The sequence below is a fragment of the Chiloscyllium plagiosum genome, unplaced genomic scaffold (assembly GCF_037043375.1).
Source record: "Chiloscyllium plagiosum isolate Xiang-an unplaced genomic scaffold, Cpla_swu_hap1 HiC_scaffold_27, whole genome shotgun sequence".
Taxonomy (NCBI): Eukaryota; Metazoa; Chordata; class Chondrichthyes; order Orectolobiformes; family Hemiscylliidae; genus Chiloscyllium; species Chiloscyllium plagiosum.
In genome coordinates this window covers 29,935,792-29,962,588 of record NW_028270165.1, presented here as the reverse complement: position 1 = coordinate 29,962,588, position 26,797 = coordinate 29,935,792, and the positions used below count along the sequence as shown (strand labels likewise).

Sequence of the window (26,797 nt, the reverse complement as noted above, 5' to 3'; positions counted from 1 at the left end):
TCTAGCTCTACAGGCTACCTTATGTATTTTAAGTAATATTATGCGATCCCGTTACTGTCCCTTTTTCTAGATCACACAATCTAACTGCCCTCGAATCTTTGTGTTAGCTGGTCTATATAAATTGACTCTGAGTACAGTCTATCTTGTTCCACTTCACTCTTATTATCTCTATCATTTCTCATGACTGTTACCACCTGACAAACTTTGGTTCTCGTTATGCTTTCCCCTATGAAAAACATTCTGCACATTCGTGTAACATACTGATTTCTTTTTTTCCGATAATCAGAGGTACTTATTAAACAAGTCACTTGGCTTAATATTCTGCCAAAGGTATATGGGGTACTTACTTTCACTTTGATAGATTTATGTAATAATGATAATAGCATTAACATTTCATTTTCCATCTAATATCTAGCGCTGAATAGTTATCTGCAAATTTTCTTTCAGTCAATAAGAATTTTGAATGTTTCTCTGCTATTTTGCATGCTAAGATCAATCTTTCTTGAGCATGGCTTAGTAACTTAAAATTGAGGATGTACTGTTATCACTAAATAACTTCTTACTAACCAAATTAAGTGGACATATCATGACTTGAAATCTAATTGAATAGGCAAACTTCAATGGAATATTTTGGAGAACCTCTGGTAACAAATGAAACGCTAACGCTTGTTCTGATCCTTTGGGTATTCGTCACATTGTGCCTTAATCATGCCTTTGAGACTCTAATGGTCCCTCTCCAAAGTTATATGTGTTTGTCAATGATTCATATTGATTTCAAACATTTTATGCACGAAATGCTCGTGATTTCCGGGAACATTGTGTCACTGATCTGAAAATATTTCATCGGCAGTCTATATAAGTAAAATCTGTGCTAATGCTACAAATACTGTGCTAACTGTAATAATCTTTGAAGGAATATCTTCTGGCAATTGGGTGATCATGCCCATAATGATATGGTAACATTGAGGCACTGCATTTGTTTTTGATAACCGCCTGAAACAATTCACTAACACCCGAATGAATTGTAATTCAAAAATAGCAATGGGTAGAACCAGAGTAAACTTAATTATGTATATGGGTCTTTATAAGAAATTCACAAGATTTTTTAATATAATGTACAATAAAGGCAAGGTCCTCTTACACACGCTACCACTTTCTCTGTGCAAATTTAAATTCTTGTATCAAATGACAACAAAGCAATCGAACGTGAAAGTATTGCTATCAAGTACGGCATAGATTACATCAGAACAAATGCTACACCAGACAAGAAACTGGATAGGAAGAATGATCACGATAATGCAAAGTTTGCACTTAATGAACAGGCGAATTCCACAGATTCACAACTTTAAACCAGAAATCTGAAAACATTGACGAAATGCAACCAGAAACGCCTGCCATATCAATACTTCTTTTGTAAGCCACGAGCTGAAATACAGGAGATTGTGTGTATATGAGAGAGATTTTAGTCTCGGCTATCCTTTATTGTGAGCGAGTGTTGTTTCGGCAGCATATGCATACAGCTATGCTGAAATCTAGTTATCCGGTTTGGTAGAGGCTTGAATGATGCTGGTGACATATGAATTCTCTGAATGAATATGAATTAATCTGAAGCTGTAGATGTAGAATATAACTTTACTGACCAGAAGAAAAATCACTAACTTAACACGCACTAAACAGAAAAAAGTAGCAGCAAACGTGAGTACTGGATGTGATCTTGCTTAATGCAACAGTGAGTACTGCAGCTATCCGCGTCATACATAACAAAACCCACATTGTTCAGTATACAAATGCTGAACCAGGCACCTTTGTAGACACAATCTAATTCTGCTAAACTTAGGCCTGTCTACAAGATGTAAACGTTCCATGTAGTAAAAATAATTTACCGTCTCAGAAAGATTAAGCATTACACCTGACTAATCATTGCACTGGTAGTAAATTTATCAGAAGTGAGATTGCACGGATAGCAATTTTTCTGAAAAGAATGATATTTTTGAGCATACTGTGTCATGAAAAATGATGTTTTGCGTCGACACTCATCGTCTGCTTTTTGTATATTTGATAAAACACACAATTTGTTTGTTATATAATGTCTTGGTTTTTCACTTTTTTACCATGACAAACCTCATGAAAGCAAATACATTCTAATGCATCTAACTAAATCTAGCAGGCAGCACGTGCAGTAATCGTATTGTCGAATTAATTTTAAATGAACAACAATCTAATAAGCTCCCCTGGTACTTGGCATTGGATATAATTACCAGCAATCTTCAATGAATTTCAGAATACGCTGAGAACATCAGCAGAAATGCATGGAATACCAAACGGTTTGCTGTTTTCCATTTACTATCCTATTCTTGCAATTATCGGGATTCCAGGTTAAGTATTAGATTTACTGAGTAACTATGTCAATTATTGCTGAACTGCATCATTCGTACCCTTTCATCAACAGAGCATCTGCTTTTCCCTCTCATGATGTGTATTATCTTTCTTCATGGTCGATTTTCTTTCCTCTAACTGGTCTAAGCCATCCACCTATATAAAACCTTAACGCCATTAATTCATCATTTTGATGAAAACATCTACTGAATGGTGACATAATTTCTCAGTATTAGTAGCATAATTTTCTTCTTGAATATTGTTGCGCAATCACTTTAGCAGTGAACATTTCTTGTGTTACCATTATAATTTGATCCACTTTCAGTTATATTATCTTGTGACGATACTACATCATTGTGTTTTTTAATATTTTCAGCGTTTGCTATTAACAATTCATCATGTACATAAGATTCGATTTTTTCATTCATTTTGTGTGAATCTTTCTTCTTGGTATTACAGTGCAAATACACCCCTATAATATGATTGCCATTGCTGTTGAGGTCATGTAATGTAACGGTATTAAAATGTAAATGTACAGTTGGTGAGACATTGGCAATGTAAATTTTGAACTGTTATCTCAATGTAACTGGCGTCCATCTATATTACTGGTGACGTTATTGTATGTGGTTCACCTTATTTTTATCACTGTATAAATATTGTTTGTTGCGTGGCTGACACTATTTAAACGGGCAATTACAAACAGTTCTCAGCGTGTCATGTGTTATAGTCTACATATTGTGTGTAAAATATCACAATATTATTCAATGTAAATGAGGAATTACTGCATTATTCACTTTTTGAATTCGTGATGCTACTGAAATACTGAAGTATGCTTCCCTAACTTTGATGTACAGTTTCAGATAAAATGCTGGTAAACTCTTATCATTTAACGAAGATATTGTGATTGTCCATAGATGACAGAGCAGGCTGTTTTTTCCTCAATCATTAATACTCACTTTGAATTCCATTCTCCACTTCCACATGATCGACCACTGGTGTTACTGCACTGACAACTGTTGACAGTGAGATTTTCTCTTGCTTCCAATTCTGACAATAAGTAATATTTTCTTCTACTTTCAGCACTTTTTCCAAGTAGAGCGGGAAATCATAACTGCAAGCATCTCTGAAATGAAAGGCACAGCATTTCTATTTCAAGTATAAACTGCAGGATAAATTTAATCATTTATTACATGGATTTCTGGCCAGTACCGATGAAGTGATTTCGTGCCAGAATTCAGTAGGAGGGTATTTCTCTGTGTCAGAACTCTTCATCTGCGAGTTCCAATGGTTTAAGAGAGGGTTCAGTTTGCTCAAGAGGTCTGAATAATATTTAGAAGATGTGTGCGTACCATTCAGAGAATTAAAAGCAACAGAACTGCCGGACAGAGCAGCCCATGTTCTCGAGAAGGTATCAATGTAACACTCTGTCAAACATTTCGATTAGCTTGTTGCCTGGAGACTAAAATAGTATTTTCCATCATTATTTGCTGTGGAAAAGGACATGAAAGATATAGAATGTAGGGAAATACATGGTCACGTGTTGAAAATGTCCATATTACAGAGGAGGAAGTGCTGGACGTCTTGAAACTCATAAAGGTGGAAAATTCCCCAGCACCTGATCAGGTGTACTCTAGAACTCTTTGGGAAGCTGGCGAAGTGATTGCTGGGTCTCTTGCTGAGATACTTGTATCATCCATGCAGTGAGATGCCGGTAGTCTGGAGGTTGGCTAACGTGGTGCCACTGCTCAAAAAGGGTGATAAGGACAAGCCAGGGAACTATAGACCAGTGAGCCTGACGTCGGTGGTGGGCAAGTTGTTGGAGGGAATCCTGAGGGAGGATGGACATGTATTTAGAAAGGCAAGGACTGATTAGGGATAGTTAACATGGCTTTGTGCATGGGAAATCATGTCTCACAAATTTGATTGAGTTTTTTGAAAAATAACGAAGAGGATTGATGAGGGCAGAGCGCTAGATAAGATCTATATGGACTTTAGCAAGGCGTTCGACAAGGTTCCCCAAGGGAGAATGGTTAGCAAGGTTAGATCTCATGGCATACAGGGAGAACTCGCCATTTGGATACAGAACTGACTCAAAGGTAGAAGACAGAGGGTGGTGGTGGAGGTTTGTTTTTCAGACTGGAGGCCTGTGATCAGTGGAGTGCCACAAGGATTGGTGCTGGGTCCACTACGTTTTGTCATTTATATAAATGATTGGGATGAGAGCATAAGAGATATGGTTAGTAAGTTTCCAGATGACACCAATATTGGAGGTTTAGTGGACAGTGAAGAAGGTTATCGCAGATTACAACAGGATCTTAATCAGATAAGTCAATGGGCTGAGAAGTGGCAGATGGAGTTTAATTCAGATAAATGTGAAGTGCTGCATTTTGGGAAAGCAAATCTTAGCAGGACTTATACATTTCATGGTAAGGTTCGAGGGACCGTTGCTGAATAAAGAGACCTTGGAGTGCAGGTTCATAGCTCCTTGAAAGTAGAGTCGCAGGTAGATAGGATAGTGGAAACGCGTTTGGTATACTTTCCTTGATCAGTCAGAGTATTCAGTACAGACGTTGGGAAGTCATGTTGCGGCTCTACTGGACATTGGTTAAGCTACTGTTGGAATATTGTGTGCAATTCTGGTCTCCTTCCTATTGGAAAGTTGTTGCGAAATTTGAAAGTGTTCAGAAAAAAGATCTACAAGAATGTTGCCACGGTTAGATGATTTGAGCTTCAGGGAGAGGCTGAACAGGCTGCGGCTGTTTTTCCGGGAGCATCAGAGGCTGAGGGGTGACCCTATAGAGGTTTACAAAATCATGAGGGGCACGGATAGGGTAACGAGACATTTTTTTTCTCCCTGGGGCGGGGGAGTCCAGAACTAGACGACATAAGTTTAGGGTGAGAGGGGAAAGATATAAAACAGACCTAAAGAGCAACGTTTTCACGCAGAGAGTGGTACGTGCATGGAATGAGCTGCCAGAGGAAGTGGTGGAGGCTAATAAAATTGCAACATTTAAAAGGCATTTGGATGGGTATATGAATAGGAAGGGTTTTGAAGGATATGGGCCAATTGCTTGCAGGTGGGAATAGATTGGGTTGGCATATCTTGTCGACATGGATAAGTTGGACCGAAGGGTCTGTTTTCGTGCTGTACATCTCTATGACTCTATGATTCTAAATTCCAATTCGGTCAATCAGTTTAACTTACACCACGAAAAATATATACCAATTTCCAATCAAGTTTGAATTGAGTATATTGACAATCTTAAAAGCCAATGACACAGTCCGATGCTTTGGGTTATAAGACTGGGGGAAAATTGAACCGTGGAGAGGAAAGCTGCGAAACCCAGCATGTACCAGAATGCTTGAAAAAAAAACTCTCTTAAACGTACGTTTTCGATCAGTAACTGTGACGCAGACATTCCAAAACAAGGAGAAAAGAAGGCACAGGAAGAACCGAAGACAAGAATCTACAGCTGCCTTGATTTGAGATAAGAAATGTTGTTTTGTAAATCTTGATTTGCAGTTTTATCGGACTAGTGTTGTAGAAGGGTGGGTATAAGATATGTTAGACAACGAATTTGTAAATAATGGTTAGTTAATTATTCTCTTTTATACTTTAAGAAATAAAGTTGTTAATTCTTACTGTACATAGCCCTTGGACACTCGACGTTTTATGGATTAGTCCACGGGATAAGTTTTTTCAATGCTTTAAGTTAAGCAGGAGAGTTTGGCACGTGTCATAACAATTATCTGTACCCTAGACCAGCGACCAAATTATTTTATGCTTGCAGTATCTATCGAAATGTTGATTGCATGTTCACTTCATCTGTGTAGGAACAATTATAATCAAGTTAACTTCATTTTCCTCAACAATGATTAGTTTGATATCAATACATTGGAATTAATCACATTGATTCAGTGAGATATGATACTGGATCCTTTAAATTTTCCAGTCTATTATTTTGCACCTTCATATTTTTTCAATGTTTTGTTATTGGAGTTTTGATTTTTTGCTTATTCAATACTGCTGCATTAATATTTGGTGTTTTTAAGTCCATTGTATTTTCATTTTGATCTCTTTGGAATATTTCTGCCTGCATTTCTCTATCTATGATAAATGATTTTACTCTCTCATTATCTCCCTCTTTTATTACAGCTAACTTGGTCGTTATTGTGATCCTTTCTCGAAGAACATGCGGTCTCTCTGGTTGTATCACTTATTACCTGGTATCAATGGCAGCGACAGATCTCCTGGTCATATTTTCTGCTGTCCTCTTAAACCGGATTGCTGGGATTTATTTTCCAACAACTTTCCTTTCCATCACCCCATTATGCAGTTTACGTTCTGCCTTGATTTATGCATCTATAGACTGTTCTGTCTGGTTAACAGTCACTTTTACCTTTGACCGATTTGTGGCCATTTCATGCGTGAAGCTGAAAATACGATACTGCACTGAAATGGTCGCTGCACGGGCTATAGGATTCGTGTCCACCCTGAGTTGCATAAAAAATGCCTTTTTATATTTTGTATATGAACCAATGTACATAATTAACAATATGCCGTGGTTCTGCAGCGCAAAGTTAATATTTTACACGTCACCTGCATGGGCTGCATATGACTGGATGCGATCCATTGTAACTCCCTGTCTCCCATTCATTTTGATTGTATTGCTCAATGCTCTGACCGTCAGACATGTTCTAGCAGCCAATAGAGCCCGCAAGAGAGTTCGGGTTCAGAGCAATGGACTGAACCAGAGAGACCTAGAGGTGGAGAAGCGGCGAAAGTCAATTGCTTTACTTTTTTCCGTCTCGTGCAATTTCATCCTACTCTACTTATTATTCATGATAACAATCCTTTATGTTCGAATTGCCAACGTCACTTATTTCTCAGGTTCTGATTCCAATGAGTCAACATTCGTTCTTGAGGAATATGGGTTTATGCTTCAGCTTCTGAGCTCCTGCATCAATCCGTTTATTTATGCAGGAGTACAGGCTAAATTCAGGACAGAATTCATAAATGGAGTGAAATATCCATTAAGATTATTGTGTAAGTCTTTCAAACTGTGACAATCTGTTCACAGAGTCTGACAGCAAGGAAATATTCGATCCAATCATCCACTTCGTCAAGGTTACAAAACGAAAACCTTCTCATTTGTCTCCATTTGATCATACCACTCTAAACCTTTCCTATTCATGTACTGATACATATGTCTTTTAAGTATGGCACTGCATCTACGTTTACCACTCCCATTGTCACTTCGTTCCACGTGTGTAACAACCCACTGTGTGATAAATCTGACCTTCAGGTCGCTTTGAAATCTTGCCCTTTCACAATAAAAAAATAAGCCCTTCAGTTTTGAACACTCCGACCAGAGGGAAAAGAGCTTTGCTATTCACCTTATCCATGCCACTCGTGATTTTATGACCCTCTGCAAAGTCACGTCTCCACTTCAAGTGCTGCTGTAAAACATGTCCACACAATGTGCATGAAAATATTGTTGGACCTTCACGTATTTGAATTTTGCTTTCACGTGCACATAAAAGCCAATTATATTATAAGCTCAAGTTTCAAGAAAGATAAATAGACACATTGATAACGCAATTTTTTGAAACCATCAATAAATCAACACATTACTTCAAATCTAAGCAACATCATGTTACAATAAGAGGGTGAAAGCAAAATTAATTTATTTATTATCTCATTAGGAATATTCTGCATCCGTAATTTGCATTATCCTGACGTTTCCTCTCAATGTTCACATTACAGATAGCCCGTCTTACAAAGAATTACGTTTCTAAATTCGATTAGTGAATAATCTCAATGATTTTATTTTCAGCTGTTGTAGCTGGGTAGTTTAATGAGTGTTCATGGCGCTGACGATCACTGTGTAGTCATATCAATTAATCAACCATATAGTATTGTACAAATTATACCATTCTGTCCGTTGTGCAGGCACTGACACTTCACGTGGGGTTGACTTCGTGCTGTTTTCCTACCATTTCACCGTAAACCCTACATTACCGCATTTCAATATTCATCTAATGCCCACCGCATTGCCTTGAATGATCTTGCCTCGTCCACTATTCAAGAACTTGCATTCCTGACTTGACTACGAGCTGTGTAATGAAGCATATTTTCTTCCACACCATTTATTTCATTTGGAAGTTCACTTTAATCTTTCTCCTTCCATTCTCTATCGTTTCACAAGTAGGAAGCATTTATCCCTATCTTTCTGCCTGATCCACATGCGATAATGCAATCGTTTCTTAGACCTTGTCCTCTCCAAGGGAAATTGTCCCAATTTCTCCAAGTTCATATTTTTAACTGAAGCTCTTTATCCCTGGAAACATTTTCATAAATGTCTGCAGAATTCTCACCAATTCATTCCGTCGTGCCCTCAAATATCCACAACTGTACAAAATACTTCAGCTGAGGTCTGACATAAGTCTTGATAAAGTACAACATTATCTCCTTTCAATTCTAGTCTGTGACCGAGTTAATTAAACCTGAATGCTCTAGTGATACCACATGAATATCCAGCCATTAGTCACTCAATTGAATTCATGCAGAAAATGCTTAAAGACACCATCCAATAGACAATTGTTTGGTTCTACTGTCTTGCTAATTGCTGTTCCCGTTTCTCAGTTATTTATTACAATGTAACAGAAAGTAATAATAAAAAGAAAAGGAGGGGGATATAAATTCTTGTTCCTTAACATTAATGCAATTGAATTTTCATTCTGCAGGGGACAGATTGGGAGTGAAATGGAAAATCAAATTTTGGGGTGGATTGGTTTTCATGGTAATGAATGTCCAGTTGACGACTTGGCATCTGCTGGCTGCTTTTTTTGATTTGAATAGTTATATAGATTGAGTGGTGTACGCTGGTAGTCATGTCTCTTTTCATTGGAAGAAAATAATGCAGCAAACATTATCCACGAATTTGTCGACATCTTTTTCTTAATTAAAACAGATTGAGAAAAAGACATTATAACTATTTTTCATGCAATTATAGAAATTTGTCGTGTTCAACTTGACAATTACAGCATCACCCATCTTCAATGCATCACGCATGCCACTTAGGCCCTGGCCAAATATACAGTGAGTTGCCTCAAAGAGATCATTAAAATGTGTGCTATTAACATTTACAGTTTTTATTCAAAGTAATATAGGTGAATACCTGAAAATGCAATTCCATAATTTTCTCAAGACATTCTTAATACCAGACATACCATCAGTTTTCTTTACATGATCTAAAACATTCTTTGCCATTATCCTGCGTCGAAGTGCTTTAAATATTTACGACTTTAACTTTTTCAATTCGATTGTTACTTAAAATACATGAATTGGACGAGGTTTTCATTAAAGTTACCATGTACGACTAGAATTGGCATAATCGTTGCTGTTATTCTCGAATGACGGTACCTGCACTGAATGTAAACCTTCCCTGAACGGAATATGCCCTACAATGCAACGAAGACTAGAAAACATCTCCAGCGAGATAATGAGAGTTAACTCTTCAATTCTTCTGTGCTTCTCTTTAGGAATGGTAACTGTCCTCAATCAGTCTTACTTTTCCAAGGTTAAGGTGGGCATCCTTTGAAATTGGGTACAAATGTGGATGGTTTAAAATGTACCACTACGCCTTGAGGGATGAGATTGTCGTGAAGGCAGCAGCTGAGCAATCTCACATGGCTGTAGTGAGGTTTTTGTTTCATAGTGTGGTCAAAGAAGTGAAGGACTGAGGAGTCACAGCAGCATGGCAGTGAGAGAGACTCACCTCTGATGAGTGCCCACTTTGAAGACGTTCTCTGCCTCCCTCAAAGTAAAGCTGGAGGAACTTAGCGTGGAAAAATGTGACCAGGCCAATTCCACTCCCTGCAGGCGCATAAAATCACAGAGTCATACAACACTGAAACAGATCCTTCAGTCAAATTCGTCTGCGCCGACCAGATATCCCAATCTGACTTAGTTTCATTTACCAGTATTTGGCTCAAAACGCTCTAAACATTTCCTATTCATACACCCAACCAGGTGTCTTTTAAATGCAGTAATTATACCAACTGTCAGCAATTGCCATATACATGCCAACCTCTGTGCGAAAAAGTTACCCTTCAGCGTTATAAAAATATCTTTCCCCTTTCATCTTAAACCTACGCTTTCTAATTGTCGACAACGTTGGTTAAAACCCTGCCCTTGCCCATCATAATTTTGTAAACCTTTGTAAGCCAAACATTCAGCCCCCCGATTCTCCAAGGGAAAAAAACCGAGATATTTCATGCGTCTGTTTATAAGGATTGAGGGGTCAGAGGTTGGGGACATTGAGAGGGACAGGGTTCACTGAGGGTGAAATGGAATGCTGACAGAGCAAACTGTGTCTGCTGACGAGGGTCAGAAATCGAAGAAGTGGAACTGAAGAAACCTTAAGGAAAAAAAATCTCTGGTATCTTTATTTGTATTCATTTGTTAATATCCATTGTATCATTTGTCACAAATAACCTTAAACTGGACCAGAATGAATAAGATGGTGGTGGTGGGTGGGGGTCAGAGTCAATACGATTTTTAAAGAATACTTGATGTCTATTTGAGTCTCGACGCTTGGTTTCACTTCTCACTCTTCCTGAAGAGTGTTCCACCAAATTAGGGGATCATACATCTCTTCTTGATCGTATCAAACTATCGGAATCTGCGGAGTTTCATATCCGTGCTAAATATCAAGGAAATATCTCCCGGAACGTGTTAAGCTTCGTGTGGTGAAACCAGCTGAACACAAGGGGAGAAGATGATTTCTTTTTTCTCGGAAGAGTTGAATGAAGGTGGAGTGCTTGCAGTGGTTGGGATGAACAGGAGACAAGTCCAGAAGGATTCAGCACAGAAAGGGGCAAATAGGCCTGGAGGGCACGTTTGAATGAATAGCTTGAACGATTGATCAGAAATGATAATTGTCCTAGCCTAAACACGAGGTAATACGATCTGTCCATATGTTAGAGAATAAATCCGACAGTTTCAACTCATGTTTAATGAAAAACCTAATCATTAGCATTTCAACCTGCTCAGAGAAACCCAACCAGTTTTCGAACCTTTTGCTTCAATAATTGAAACCTGACAACAGGCTTTGAATTTGCACCAACTTTGCTGGTATAATATTAACAACTTGTTAAAGAAGATACAAAGTATAACTCACTGCATCTTCTAGTGTCAGTCAACCAGTCTTTTCCTCAGTCACCCTGCAATGTATGCAATCCAATTTTTTCTTCCTGCTGAAAGTCAACAATGCACCGTCGATTTCTCCATCACTCGAAAAGTGCATTCAATTGCATGGCCTGAGGTGGTAGCATGAAAAACCACGCCTCCAATAAGACACAAACCTAAATCTAATGCCCTAGACTCTGCAGCCATGCTAAGCGGGTAACTATTGTATTGTCAACTTTCCTTCCAAGGGTATAACCGAAGTTTATTTTAGTTTGCCCATGCCCTCTCGTCTTCCATACTTCCCGTCTCAGAAACGCCTCCATTCTTTTAAAAAGACGACCACCTTCCAAATCATGACATGGTCTTGTCCCGCTCTATGTCCATACTCCACTCTAGTTATGCAACTATCTAACATATCAATGCTATACTCTATCAATCATTGCAATGTTATTTACTTGATCATTTGTGTCCCTTTATTCAACTAAAAATCACCAGAACTCTGGGATTCCACTTTAATATTATCGTTTGTCCATTTACCTGTCCTCTTTGTGACCCACCATCTTTCTAAATCCAATCAAGTGAAGAAGCAGGTTGCTATCTGCCCGAACATGCATATAAAATTCATTCAAGACTCAGATGATAATAACCTGCCTTGCGATTAACATATTCTGAGATCAACCCCTACTCCAAGATATGAACATGGAAATTATGGTTATAGTTGCAGTGCACAAGCCGTGGTGTGCAGCACTGTCTGAGATGCTTTGTTTGGATAAGATAGTTTCAAAGAAGAGAAGAGATCTGGAATTTGCCCTGGCCAATGTTGAACCTTTGAACAGTACCACAAGTGCTGCGTGTTTTTTCATGATCCAGTTTCAGGCTGTGACTGCTAAGCATGCAAATATGTTGGACCATATATCCTACAATACAATAATGACGAGTCCGAAAAAAAAAACAATTAATTTAAACTCGCAATGACATTTTAGGCCGTCTGATTTTCGTAAAAGTCTCGATGTAGTTGGTTATCATGTTCCACTTTCACCAGAATGGTCAAGGTCTCCGTTCACATCCAAATCGCGTCTCAAATAGGTTTGGCGTATGTGACCACTTAACATTTTCTATTTTCCATCACAAATCTTTCCTCCTATTTCGATCTTACATAATTTAATTTATTCATGCATTCGATGACACAAAATCTAATTGACGTTATCGACAACAACAAAAAAAAATGGATGAGGCAGTGAACATTGGGCGGCACGGTGGCACAGTGGTTAGCACTGCTGCCTCACAGCGCCAGAGACCGGGTTCAATTCCCCCCTCAGGCGATTGACTGTGTGGAGTTTGCACATTCTCCCCGTGTCTGCGTGGGTTTCCTCCGTGTGCTCCAGTTTCCTCCCACAGTCCAAAGATGTGCAGGTCAGGTAAATTGGCCATGCTAAATTGCCCATAGTGTTAGGTAAGGGGTAAATGTAGGGGTATGGGTGGGTTGCGCTTCGGCGGGGCGGTGTGGACTTGTTGGGCCGAAGGGCCTGTTTCCATACTGTAAGTAATCTAAATCTAAATTTCTTATCAACAATATTTGCAGAGGTTGTAACGATTCAAAAAAAAAACTTCAACATCACAGTTACATATTTTCCTTACACGAATCAGTCGGAAGTGAGAAACTGTCATTATAATCGGAAATGAACCTGTCTAGTACTCACATACCCTGGACCGCAACTGTCATTGCCAGATTACAGCAGCAGGAAAAGGTTGCTCCGAACATAACATTAAAATTTTAAAATCGATACTCATGCTATGTTTTTGCTTTCTCAAGTAAAACCTATATGCAACATAATGAACAATTTTGCAGTTAAAGTCTCAGAGTGGAAGAATAAAAACAGACTGAAATACCATTCTCACGAGCAGGTGGTAACTGACAATTTAATAGATGTATTCAGAGAAGCCAAATTGTAGTGCATGGACGACGGTTATTTCCTGTGAAATCCATACAGAGCACCAACAGCCTTGACATTTGGCATGTATCTAACACAAAGATAGCATGAGATAATAGGTGCAAATTCTTTCAGCAAGATATCCAACTCCATTTGATTGATCTGTTAAATTATGAACTGAAGTTCTGGAATGTTATCATTATTTGAATAAAACTAAGAAGGAATACATCTGAGCATTTTTCATGATCGTAGTAACTTTATAGTCACGCTGAGCATTGCAGAAATAATTTAAAAAAGCATACGTGGGTGTAGGAGTAGGTAATTCAGCCCATCCAGCCTGTTGTGCTAATTGATGCAAACATGTCTGAAACTACCTCAGTCTTCACTTTCCAACCGCACTCAGTAACACCTCAAAGGATACAAGTTGAAAATCTATCTATCTCCTCCTTAACTTAACTAAATGTCTTGCCATCCATTGCAGTCTGGTGTAGTGAACATTCACAATCCTTTGTGTTACGACACGTGATAACCCGCCTGTTTAATTTAAAGCCAGCTGTGCAGAAGAGATTTATCCCATGTAGTAATCTATTAAAAAAATTAAATGGTCAAAGATTATTTAAAGTGAAAATTAACAATTTTATTTCCTAAAGTATAACAGAGAATAATTAACTCACCACTATTTCCAATTTCTTCCTCGAGCTTATATTTTACCTTCCCTACTGTAATACTAGTCCGATAAAACTCCCAATTCACATGTATATAAAAAAAACACACATCTTATCTCAAAATCGGGCAGCTTTCGTTCTTCGATTCGGATCTACCTGTGTCTTCTTTTATCTTTTCAGAGGAATTTCTGTGTCACGGGTTACTGAACGAAAAGGTAATTCTAAAAGAGCTTTTTTTTTTCAAGCAGTCTGTTTACACGTTGGGCTTGGCAGTTCTCCTCTCAACTGTTCAATTTTCCCGTGTATTATATCCCCAAAGCATCGGATTTGTCATTGGTTTTTAAGATTGTCAATATACAAAATATAAACTGGATGATGTTGATACTTTTCGGGGTATAGTTTAAATTGATGGACCAAAATTGAATTTGTTTTTGTCTCCAGGGAATGAACCACTTGAGTTGTTAGGCCAAGTATTGCGTTGTGGCCTTATTGATAAGTCTTGGTGCTTTGTCCAGTAGTTCTGCTGCTTTTAAATTGCATAAAGGGTACCCACACCTTCATTACATTTGAAAGACGTAATTTCTCCTCAACTCCGTTCTAAATCTTCTACCCTTGCTATGAAATTGTAATTATAAATTGCGCTATCACTTATTCCAAATAAACTCTATCTAATCTTCATCGTTACTGGTGGCAGTTTGTGGATTTGGAAAGTTCCTGTGCCATCAGTTGGAGTTTATTGCCTTTACCCCCAAAGTAGTGAGAATTATGGCACATGAGAGGGATTTTAAGAGTACACTGTCCTTCGAGAAAAGTAGTTTCAAGGAATATCTTGGGCCAGTATCGACTTGTCACTTGTTTAATAGCACTGACCATGAATTTATTCGACATTAGCTCCGTACTTGCAGCCCCTGATTCAGGTTGTTTTCTGCTGATTGATGGTGTGAAAATCATAATATTTCTAAAAAGTGTGTTGTCGTGACTTTGATTTTCATGTGAGGTTGGTCGTGGTCAGAAAATCTCTGTGAAGCAGTCATGAACAAAAGCGAACAGGGTAGAAAGAAGCATTATAACTTTCAACTGCAAGTATAGCACAACTTTACATCTGCTAATTGCGGACCCAGTAATATTAGATTAGATTGCATTACAGTGTGGAAACAGGCCTTTCGGCCCAACAAGTCCACACTGACCCGCCGAAGCGAAACCCACCCATACCCCTACATTTACCCCTTACCTAGCACTATGGCAATTTAGCATGGTAAATTCACCTGACCTGCACATCTTTGGACTGTGGGAGGAAGCCGGAGCACCCGGAGGAAACCCACGCAGACACGGGGAGAACGTGCAAACTCCACACAGTCCGTCGCCTGAGGCGGGAATTGAACCCGGCTCTCTGGCGCTGTGAGGCAGCAGGGCTAACCACTGTGCCACCGTGCCGCCCACATCCAGAGCATCGAACCAGAGGTATCGAATTAAAGGTAGTTCTGCTCGGAATAATTTAACCCTTCGTGCCAGATACTGCGAATGGCGCCTTCAGTTTAATAATCATCAAGCTGCGGCTGATGCAGTTCATTTTGACTGGGTGCTGAGTCTCATGGACAGGAACTACTCGGACCCTGGTCAACTGACTCGTTTGGTTATTTGTTACTTGGTGTTAAACCTTAAATGCGACACTGCAGTGGGAGGAAGATAACTCGATATTGTGATTCGCTGTATCTGACGATGGCAAACCATTGCTTGACTAGAAAGTGACACAGCTTTTCCCATTTTGGCACTAGCTGCCAGATGTTAGGTCTGACAACTATGTAAAAGAAAGCAAGTAATTGCGATCATTCTGAAGTTTCTTTGTCTTTCAGAAGAATGTTTTTAAGTCGTATTCCATCAAAACACAAACATCAGTCAGTTCGTAAACCTATTTCCTTTCAGTATACATATAATAAGTCTGAAACCCTAAATCATTAATTAGCTCCCTCGAACCTTACATTAGGTAAAAGTTTTACCAGTTCTCAACAGACTGCCAAAAATTTGCAAATCATCTAATAGAAATGCACAAAGAGCTCACATTGATGCTATTTAGTATCTGGTGACTGCAGCTGTCAGAGTTTCAGATAAATTATTCCAGTAAGTTAATCACTGTGTGAAGGATGTGTTAGGTACATCGATTCTCCAATTTAATTTGTACCGATCTCCAGTGTTTTCTCTCTTTCACTGACTGAAGTCTTCAATGAATTACAGATGCACCCAGAGCTTCTGCAGATTTAGTTTGGGAAACTTGGTCGAAGTGCATAACTTGTAATGAAGAGAGTCTATTTCCTTGCCCAAGATTCTCTGAACATACGAAACTGCCCTCTGTATGATAAAGCTGCTCTTCGGGTCCCTTTAAAATCTTTGTTCTCTCGCAATACAAGTATGCCCTTCAGTTTTGCACTCCTCTACCAGAGGGAAAAGACCTTTGCTTTTCACCTTATCCATGTCCCTCATGATTTTATAAACCTTGACAAGGATTCCTCATAACTTGCCGTACTCCAGTGACAAATGCCCACTCTCGGTATATGAAAATATTGCAGACTCATCACATATTTGACTTTTGCTTTCACGTGCATAAAGTGAAAAAAAATTCCGTCTTAACTTCGAGCTGTGAGGAAGATAAATAGGCATCTTGATAATGCAATATTTTTTGCAAACGTTCTAGAAACTAACCACTTACTTCAAATCTAGGCAATGTCATTTTATAATACGAATTTGGAAGGAAAATTAAGTTATTTATCAACACGTTAGGAAAACGTAGTTTGTGATATCCCGACGTTTATTTTTCTCCATGTCCAGATTTCATTTAGCCCCTGTTCCATAAAAATAGCTTTCTAAATTCGATCAGTGAATAATTTCAGTGATTGCATTTAACACTCTTAGCCGGGTAGTCACACATGCATTCTTATGGGTGTTCATGGCACCGATGATCACTGTGGAGTGATATCAAATAATGTAAGAAATGGTACTATACAAAATAACATCATTCTCCCCATTTTTCTGGCACTGACGCACCGAGTAGAGTTTATGACTTTGTGCTGTGTTCCTACTATTTCCCCATAAACTTGCCATTGATGTCCCTAAATAATCATCCAACACCAACTCATTATCTTGAATGATCTTGCCTCGTCCACCATTCCAGAAAGTGCATTTCAGAACTTGACCACAGCTGCGTAAAATACATTGTTTTTTCGACAGCATTTGCTTCATTTGCAAGTTCTCGTTAATCTTTGTCCTCACGTTCTCTGTCTCTTCAGAAGGGGGAAGAGTGTTTTGCCTTTCTTTCCGCCTTGCACCTCACAGGATTTTGCAGTCATCTATTAGATCTCCTTTGAACCTTTTCCTGTCCAAGGGAAATTGACCCAATTTCTCGAAACTCACTTTTTTTAACTGAAACTCTTCATGCCCAGAAACATTTCCATAAATATCAGCAGAATTCTAACCAATTCCTTCTTACCCTCCCTCGAATGTCCACAAATGTGCAAAACACTTCAGCTGAGGGTTAACTAATGCCTTGATTAAAGTGTAGCATTATCTCCATCCTCGTGCAGTCTGTGACTGAGTTAATAATGCCTAAGCTACTGAATGCTCTAATAATAAAATATTAATATCGAGCCACTTCTCACTCCATTGAATCCATGTAGAACATGTTTAAACATATCTTCTATAAGGAAATTGTGTGGTTCTGCTGACTTGCTACTTGCTGTGCCCGCTTCTCAATTATTCATTGCAATTGCACAGAAAAGAGCAATAGAATGAAAGGAGGGATGTAAATTCTTCTTCCTATCCATTATTGCAATCGAATTTTAATTCCGCAGTGAACAAGGTGGAAGTGAAGTGGAAGCAGTAAGTCTGGGGTGAATTGATGTCAATGATAATGAGTATCCAACTGACAACTTGGCTTCTCCTCGATGCTTTTTTGATTTAAATGGTTGTTGGATCAATTGTCTGGTGCACGCCAGTGATCATTTCCCTCTTCATTGCAAGAAAGTAGAGCAGCAATTGAATATCCAGAATTTGTCAACACTTCTTAATTAAATCAAATTGAGCAAAATAAATGCTCACTATTTATTTTATTGCAATTTTACAAATTTATCGTCTTCAAATGGACAATTACAGCATCACCCATCTTCAATGCATCACGCATGACACTAAGACCACGGTCAAAAACAAAACGAGTTGTCTCAGAGGGACCTTTAAAATTTGTGCTACCAAAATTTCCAATCTAAAAAGACTAAAGGTGAATATCTGAAAATACAATTCTGTAATTTCCTCAACACTTTTCTCATATTAGACTTGCCCTCAATTTTGTTGTATGATCTGAAACATCTTTTGCTTTTATCCTTCTTCCAAGTGCTTTAAAATATGTATGCCTTTGACGTTTTCAATTTTGATTGTTAGTTGAAAATACTTGAATTGGACAAACCTGTCATAAAAGTTGCCATGTCGTACAAGCATTGACATCATCAATGTAGTTATTATGTAATGATTATATCAGCACTGAATATTACTCCCACTGAATGGAATATGCTCTTTAAACCACGACGTTTACAAAATGTCTGTAGAGAGAGAATGACAGTTAACTCTTCAATGTTGCCTGCTTATCCTGGAATGGTAACTATCCTCAATCGATCTCACCCTTGCAAAATGATGTTGGGCATCCTTTTAAGGAAGGTCCAAATGTGGGGGTTTTAAAATGTACTTTTAAGCGTTGATGGATTGGATAGCGTCTAAGAAATTTCACATGACTGTGGGAGCGGATTTGTTCCATGGTGTGGTCAAACAGCTGATGGGCTGAAGAGGTCACAGCAGTATGGTAGTGAGAGAAAGACTCGTTGAATTCACGTCTGATGGAAGCAGAGCATTTCTTCCAATTGCCCAGTTTGAAGTTCTCTGCCTCCATCAAAGTAAAGCTCGGGTCATTTAGTGTGGAGACATGGGAACAGTTCAATCTCAATCACTGTAGACACAGAGAATCATAGATTCTTGGAACATTAAAACAGACACTTTAGTCCAATTTATCTGCGCCGACTAGACATCCCAATCTGACTCACTCTCACTTGCCAGAATTTGGCCCATAACGCTCTAAACCTTTCCTGTCTATACACCCATCCAGATGTCTTTTAAATGGTGTAACTATACCAGCCTCCACCTCTTCCCCTGGCAGCTCGTTGCATAAACGTACCGTCCTCTGTACCAAAAAGTTACCCCTCAGAGTTTAAAAAAAAATCTTTTCTCTTTGATCCCAAACTTATGCCCTGTAATTTTGGACTCCGCTGCCCTAGGAAAAAGAACTTAACTAATCACCAAATCTTTCCCGTCATGATTTTGTAAACTTTTATATGCTTGCCCCTCAGCTTCTGATTCTCCACGGGAAAAAGCCCAACCCTATTCAGCCTCTCCCTATATTCCATGTCCCCTGGTATCAGTTCTATCCCTCAACCAGAACATTGTCTTGTTTCTTCTCAACTATTCTGACAGTCTGAAAAAAGTGATGAGGTTTAAATTCCCACTGCACAGGAAGAATAATCGTTTAATGTCTCACATCAGAGCCAATCTTCCATCATCTTAAACAAGCCAACATTGTTTTGACGGCTTGTGGCCCATGGGGAAGTTTTCCTTCTCCATTTAGGTATTCACACTTTTGAAAGTTTCAAACCTTTGGAAATTGGGATTTCTATCTTTTGTTTCCTTCAAATTTCTGTGCTGATGACTGACAATATTTTTAAAAATCCCATCACAATTATCAGTCTTGTAAGATGTCCAGGGATGCAGATTTGTGGGAATTTCTGAGACTGTTATTTTTAGAGAAAAGAGAAACGAGATATTTTGTGGCACTGTTTATAAGGATTGAGGGTTTGGGAGAGGGGTATTGTTACATTAAGAGGGACAGGGTTTGGTGAGGGTGAAATGGAAGGGTGACAGAGCAAACTTTCTCCATTGACAAGGGTCAGGAATCGGCGAAGTGGAATTGAAGATAATTTAAGGGAAATTAATCTGGAATCTTTATTTGTTTATAACGTCTCTATCAATTGTCACGAAAAGCTTCTAACTGGACCAGGGTGCAGTGGGGGCCGGGGGAGGCAGGATGAGTACGTGTTTTTATAATACTTGAAAATCTCAGTCTCGATACATTGTATCACTTCTTAATCTTCCGGATATAAAGAAAATACCACAAAATTAGGGGACCATGCATCTTTTACTGACTATATACATGGGTAAAAACTATCCAAATCCCCAGAGTTTCAAGTTCGTGCTAAATGTCAAGGGAATATTCCCTGAACGTGTTAAGTTTCATGAGGTCAAAGTTTTCAATGAGAAAAAAAACTTAATTGAGAACAGAATTAAATGAAGTGGTGAACATTTGCAATCACCAATAGTTGCACAGGCTGTAATGTCTTTAAACAATCCTCATTATCGCAGTCACTTATTTTCCTGTCACGTATCAGTTGAAGTAAGAAACTGTCATTAGAATCGGAATGCACCTGTCACGTTCTCACATACCCTGGACCGCAGCTGTCACTGCCAGGTTACAGCAGCACCAAAGTTTTAAAATAGATACTCAAGTTTTTTTCTCTCTCATGAAAAACCGATATGCAACTTAATGACCAGTTCCATCATTATGTTAACAAAGTTGCAGGTAGAGTCCCAGAGTGGACGAATGCAAACTGACTGAAATACCATTCTCACGAGCAGGTGCTAACTGTGAATTAAACAGGCGTATTCAGAGAAGTAAAACTGTGTAACGCATGGCCATTGGTTATTACCTGTGAAATCCATACAGAGAACCAACTGCCTTGACACCTGGCATGGCTCTACAACAAGGCAAGCATGTCATAATCGGTGCAAAGGCATTCTACGAGATATCCATTTCCATTTCATTTATGTATTAAATTATGAAACGAAGTTCTGGAATTTAATTGTTATTTAAATAAAAATAGGAAGGAATACTTTTGACTATTTTTCTTGATCATAGTAACTTTATAGTTACTGCGGGACAGAAATAAAAACATCAAAATTCGGTGCAGGAGTAGGTAATTCAGCCCCATCCAGCCTGTTTACCATTTAAGGAAAACATGGCTGATCTTATCTCAGCCTCCACTTTTCAACTGCACTCCATAACACATTAATCATTACTAGTTAAACATGTATCTGTTGCCTTCTTAACTCAACTCAATGTCTTGACATACATTGCACTCTGCAGTAGTGAAGATTCGCGATCCTATGAAAGAAATAATTTCTCCTCAACTCAATTTTATATCTTCTAATCGTGTGATAAAGCTGTTATGAAATTTTAATTATTATTTGTTCCAAATCAAATCGTTATCTATTCTTGATCTTTCAAGGCGCTTTGTGCGATTAGAACATTTATTTTGCCACTGGGTGGAGGTTATTCCCTTTATTCCCCACTTCAGTGAGCATTATGGCATAGAAACGTGATATTAATAGGACACTGCCCCTCGAGACAAATAGTTTCAGCGAATATCTTGTGGCAATTTCTACTTCCCGTTTGTTTAATAACACTTGCAATTAATTTATTCGGCATTACGGCCGTGCTTGCAGCACCTGATACAGGTCGCTTTCTGGCGATCGATTATGGGTCAAATGCGAAAACCACCATTATCTGAAAAGTGTCGTGTATGTGACTTTGAGTTTCATTTATTGTTGGTCATGGTCAGGAAACCTCTGTGAAGCAAGGATTAACAAAAGCAATCAAGACAGAAAGGAGCAGTATAACTTTCAACTGCAACGATATCACCATTTCCCTTCTACTAATTGTTGACGCAGTAATATCCGAGCATCGAACCAGTGGCATTGAAATAAGGGTAGCTCTGGTCAGAGTGATTTATCCCTTAGTGCTGTATACTTCGAATGCCGTTTTCAGTTTGGTAATCCTCAAGTTGCGACTGAGGCAGTTCATTTTACCTGCTTGCTGACTCTCATTGCCAGAAATATTTGGACACTTCCAACTGACTTGTTTGGTCATTGTTGCTTGGCGATAGACTTTATGTGTGGCGTTGCAGTCATCCTCTTGGAGGAATATCACTCGATATTCGGTGTGATGTGAGTGATACAGGATCACGTCAGTACAAACTGGAAAAGATACTGCTTTCCGACTCAATCCAATTCCTAATCACGTCAACAGCTATAGTGAGCTTTCGAAGTTTGTTTTGGTGACCGGTGTAATGGTGAAATTGCAATTCTTATGTTCAATTCTTAACCAAAACCAAAAGGACTTAACTCAACGGAACGGTTTATTTTATAGAATTTCTTTCAAATTTAATTTATCCTTTGTCGGTTAAGCGACTTTCAGGAAATAATCTCCGTTTAGATTAAATGTGTCATCAAGCTATTAAAAAAGTTCAGCTAAATCAAATTCAGAACATGGATTTGTCAGCAGTGAGATAGACAGCACTTCAATGCGTATGTGCTTACCTTCAAGTTAACGTATTACAGCTACAGAGCAAGGCACAATCTAGGACAGCAATGAAAGCTTTGTGTCAGTGTCTGCTTGACGCTGTGCGTGACGCCAGTTGAATGCGGCCATTGACTAAACTAACAATGTGTTTGGGCAGGCACTTCACAACTCAAGAACTGATTCCATGCTTTTCACCTGAAAGGGGAATGTCTCAGAAATTACACTATACACGTGTATTATCATACTCAGTGCAAACTTCAAGGGAAGTTACTTAAGAATTACTTGTGCAACTTTAATTTTTACAAACCTAAATGTAAAATCTGGAAAGCAGAACTGTTTACACAGCTGCAGTCCTTTATTTCCTGAACTCGACAAATGAATTGCAAGTGCAAAATTCAGCCACATTGTACGAGGTATTTCTGATGACAATGCCGTTAACTTGGCAAAAGCTATTGAGGAAATCGTTGAAGAGTAAGTGTTGAATGCCTTCAACGAGTGGAAATTTGAATTTAATCATGTCTCACAAATGATTAGCGTGAATATGGAAGATCACAAATCCAAAGTGAATTGTATTAAAATCATACGCATTATGTAGCAAACGTAGCTTGCATCCCATCATATCTGCATCAGAGATTTTACAAGTAAACTTCTTCAATACAGTTCGCTAAAATGAGAATAATGATTTTGAGCCCTATTCACTTGCGAAATATCTTCTAAGCATAGCATTAAGCTGATCCATCTAATTATATAATTGATCTCTCATGTTAATTAGATACTTCACGAAAGTCATCACAAGAAGCATAACCATTTAATTCATCTCTAACTGATGGCAAGAAGCAAATACTTGTAACATGATCGCTTTATATCAGCGCATAAAAGCACCAGAAGTAAGAATCAGGAGGAAGATTAGTTCATTCAATCATCAGGTGTACTCCATCATTCCGTAGAATTGCGTATGAAATTCATTTTGATCTGATTTTAACAGTGCAGTGTTCCTGACTTTTTTTTATTCCAGAGTACTCAAGTAACGCTATTTCAGTTTAAAGTCTACCTGTGTCTCATTTTCTGTAAAGGATTCATGAACTATAATTCTCCATCTTTATCTCGGCAACAAACAGGCAATCACTAATATCCTCTATAGTAAAACTAATAAATCCGAATCAGGATATACTATCGGCAAATCCGTAAGGCATAACATATTCCAATTCAGTCCTGTATACTGTTCCTCTATCAGTAACACGATTACTCCGCGCGTTTTTTTTAAATAGTATTCTTAATCTACTACACCGCATTCTAATATGTATCCTGATAACGCGTTTCGGCTCGAAACGTCAATTCTCCTACTCCCGGGATGCTGCATGACCAGCTGCGCATTTCAAGCACCACACTTTTGGACACATTGTTTTAGCTGTCGATCTTCACATAGGGTTTGGACCTATCAACGTTAACCTCTGGACTGCACATGAAAACGCTGGATTAGCTTTGCAATATTTTTATCCTTTTTCAAATGCTGATATTGATGCACGTGGCCAGATTCTACGACGCTAATTGGACTTCTACTTTACTTTCCGGAAAAATAAACAGATATATGAGAGAAGTAGCTTTCCCCTTTGTTTTTGATAAATGATTCAGTTACTATGTGGTAATACTTCACTTGTTCTTGTACTGGTTGTCAATGTGAAGGATGCAATTATATTTCAGGTGGATATTAGTATTTAATGTTTTCCTCAGATTTATGACATGCAAGTAATTAAATTAATGGATCATTCAATTAAAGTAATAGTTAATGGATAATCATTTGTAATTCAAATTCATGCTTTCTTGCGTCCTCCTTGTAGAATAATCACATTTGTCATGAGATTTTTGAATGTGTAAGGAGCGCTGTGTATCCAATTCGGCATGTTTCATAAACTTAAAGAGAGCAGTAAGTGTAAAGATGTACAGAATAAATCCATAAATCAATTTAGTAGATTTTAAAAAAAACAGATAAAGGGGAACTCTTGGTAAAAGCAAGAGCAAACATCCTTAAAATCTAATCAGAGAAATGTACAGTCATGGAATACTTGAGAGCCGAAATTCACAATACAAAGAGAGTAGAGAGGTTCAAAATGCAATCAGAATGATAAATTAAAATTTACCCTTTTTATAGGATGGAGGGGAGGGCGGCTACATCCAAAGATTTGGACATGATAAATTGTTTACAGCGGCCAGAAATGTGCAAGCTGCTTGAATCAGCCATTGGGAAGTGTGAGATCACGGGGAGAGGGTGGGTCTGGGTTGGATAAGCTGAATGGCCTCTTTCAGCACTGTACTGATTCTGTGACTCTGTGAAGTAGTGAACATAAATCTTTATTTGTGTGAAGCCCGTTGACAAACATTATTCACTATTTGTTGCATTCCAGCAATCGTTTTTTTTTAACACAGCGCAAGTCACCAACACAATAATGGGAATGGAATGTTAACTTATAGGTAAAATGACATGCAAAGGATGATAACAGTGCGGGTTTCTCACTACTAAAATGCGTTTGGTTAGGGAATAACGGGGACGTTATCTAGAGTAGTTTCGGATTTACAGAACAAAAACAGACAATTCACCTCACCAAAAATGCCTCCTGCATAGTTTGAACCACCTTCTCTGTTCTGATTTTATAAAACTGCATACTAATCAGAAAACATTCAATTGTAAACTCTCAGCCTTCTCTTTAGAGGATTGACATACTAAGTTCCATATTTCAAAGCTCATTGCCCAATTCCGCTGGGTAAAAGCAGCATTATCAATATGGAAATCAGAACAGTTCTTTCAGTTGCAATGGTTTATGCCTCACTTCGGTGGAAGAGCTCTGCTTTTCTGTTACTTTCTATTATGAAGACCCGTAGTCCTTTGGCTTCTCCAGACCTTGCCAATCTGTGTCACCACCTTCCTTATATCCATGCATTAATATTAATTTGTGCTCTGCCCGCTTAAGATATGTTTCAGGAACATGTGATCAGTATACGCTTGCATACGAAGTTGCATCAGTTCCTACCGCTAAATTTGAATTATTTTTTTTAAATGGTCTGGAATGAAGAATCTAGTGATGACCAAGAATGCATAATCGATTGTCAGAAAATCCCATTTAATTCAATAATCTCCGTCAGGGAAGGAAACTAACATCCTTACCTGGCCTGGAAAATTTGCGACTCCATATTCATAGCAATGTTACTGAATATTAAGTGTTCGCTGTATAATTAAGGATGGGCATTAAATGCTATGTAGCCAGCCACGCCATCGTCCTGTGAAAAGATAAATAAATAACTGCCAACTTTTGATCCACTTTTGTCAGATTATTAACCTTTGCAAAGTTTTGGCAAAGTTGTACCTTAGCTAAGAAAAAGATCTTTGGGTATTGGAGAGTGGATGTGAGCTGCAAATCTTTTGTGAATGAATTAAATTTGGACCAGGTCCCTATATTTCTGGAATACAAATCGGAAGGGAAGCAAGCTTCTTTTGTGCTTTACATGCGAATCACATTGCATGTTACAGGTGAAGAGACTGTTTTACAGTCATTTCCATCTCAGACTCCGAGTGAATGGAAGACCGTATCGATACACTGTCACACAGCCATTTCATTCTTTGCGATATACTGGTTCATGCAAACTCCGAGTCAGAGTCTGAAGATATTGGTAATGGTGACCGGAAGCGAGACAGCAAGTAATGGTAGATTTCGAGCCGTCAGTCGAAGCGAAGAGAAAAGCAGCTCTCTGATTATATCAAGCTGGCGTCTAACAGACACTGGAACCTACTTTTGTGCCTTGCACACAGTGTGGAAAGAAGTGACAGTGTCCGCACAAAAACCTCCTCTACTAGGAGTATACTATATTTTGAGCAAAGTAAATAAAGGACGATATTTGAACTTTTGATGATGAAAATCGGGTGATATTCAACGTCTTTATGTCAGTCCAAACGAGACATTAGATCAATCCCGATGTAAATTTAAAGTAGGCTTATTGCAGAGTGCTGCCAAATTCGTTACTAGATAATTTGTGCATACTCCAATTATCAGCAGTTAACTGATGCCGTTCCCCATAACATTCATTTGGGCTTAGGTTTTCAGTGAATTTTTAAACTGTACATAAAAGTTGCTCGAAGCAGAGAGGAGCATTTCAGTTACATCGCATGTGCCCAGATGTTATACTGAACATTGTATTC

At 38.5% G+C, this 26,797-nt stretch overlaps 1 protein-coding gene across 1 annotated transcript; it reads left to right on the top strand.

Moving 5' to 3' along the window:
• Positions 1-2,305: 2,305 nt before the first annotated feature.
• On the top strand, positions 2,306-26,508 carry LOC148143507 (putative G protein-coupled receptor 139). Its single transcript, XM_087975222.1, has 3 exons — positions 2,306-2,375; positions 6,533-7,423; positions 26,132-26,508. The coding sequence occupies exons 1-3, from the start codon at positions 2,306-2,308 to the stop codon at positions 26,506-26,508; spliced, it is 1,338 nt and encodes a 445-aa protein (XP_087831348.1).
• The last annotated feature ends 289 nt before the right edge of the window (positions 26,509-26,797 follow it).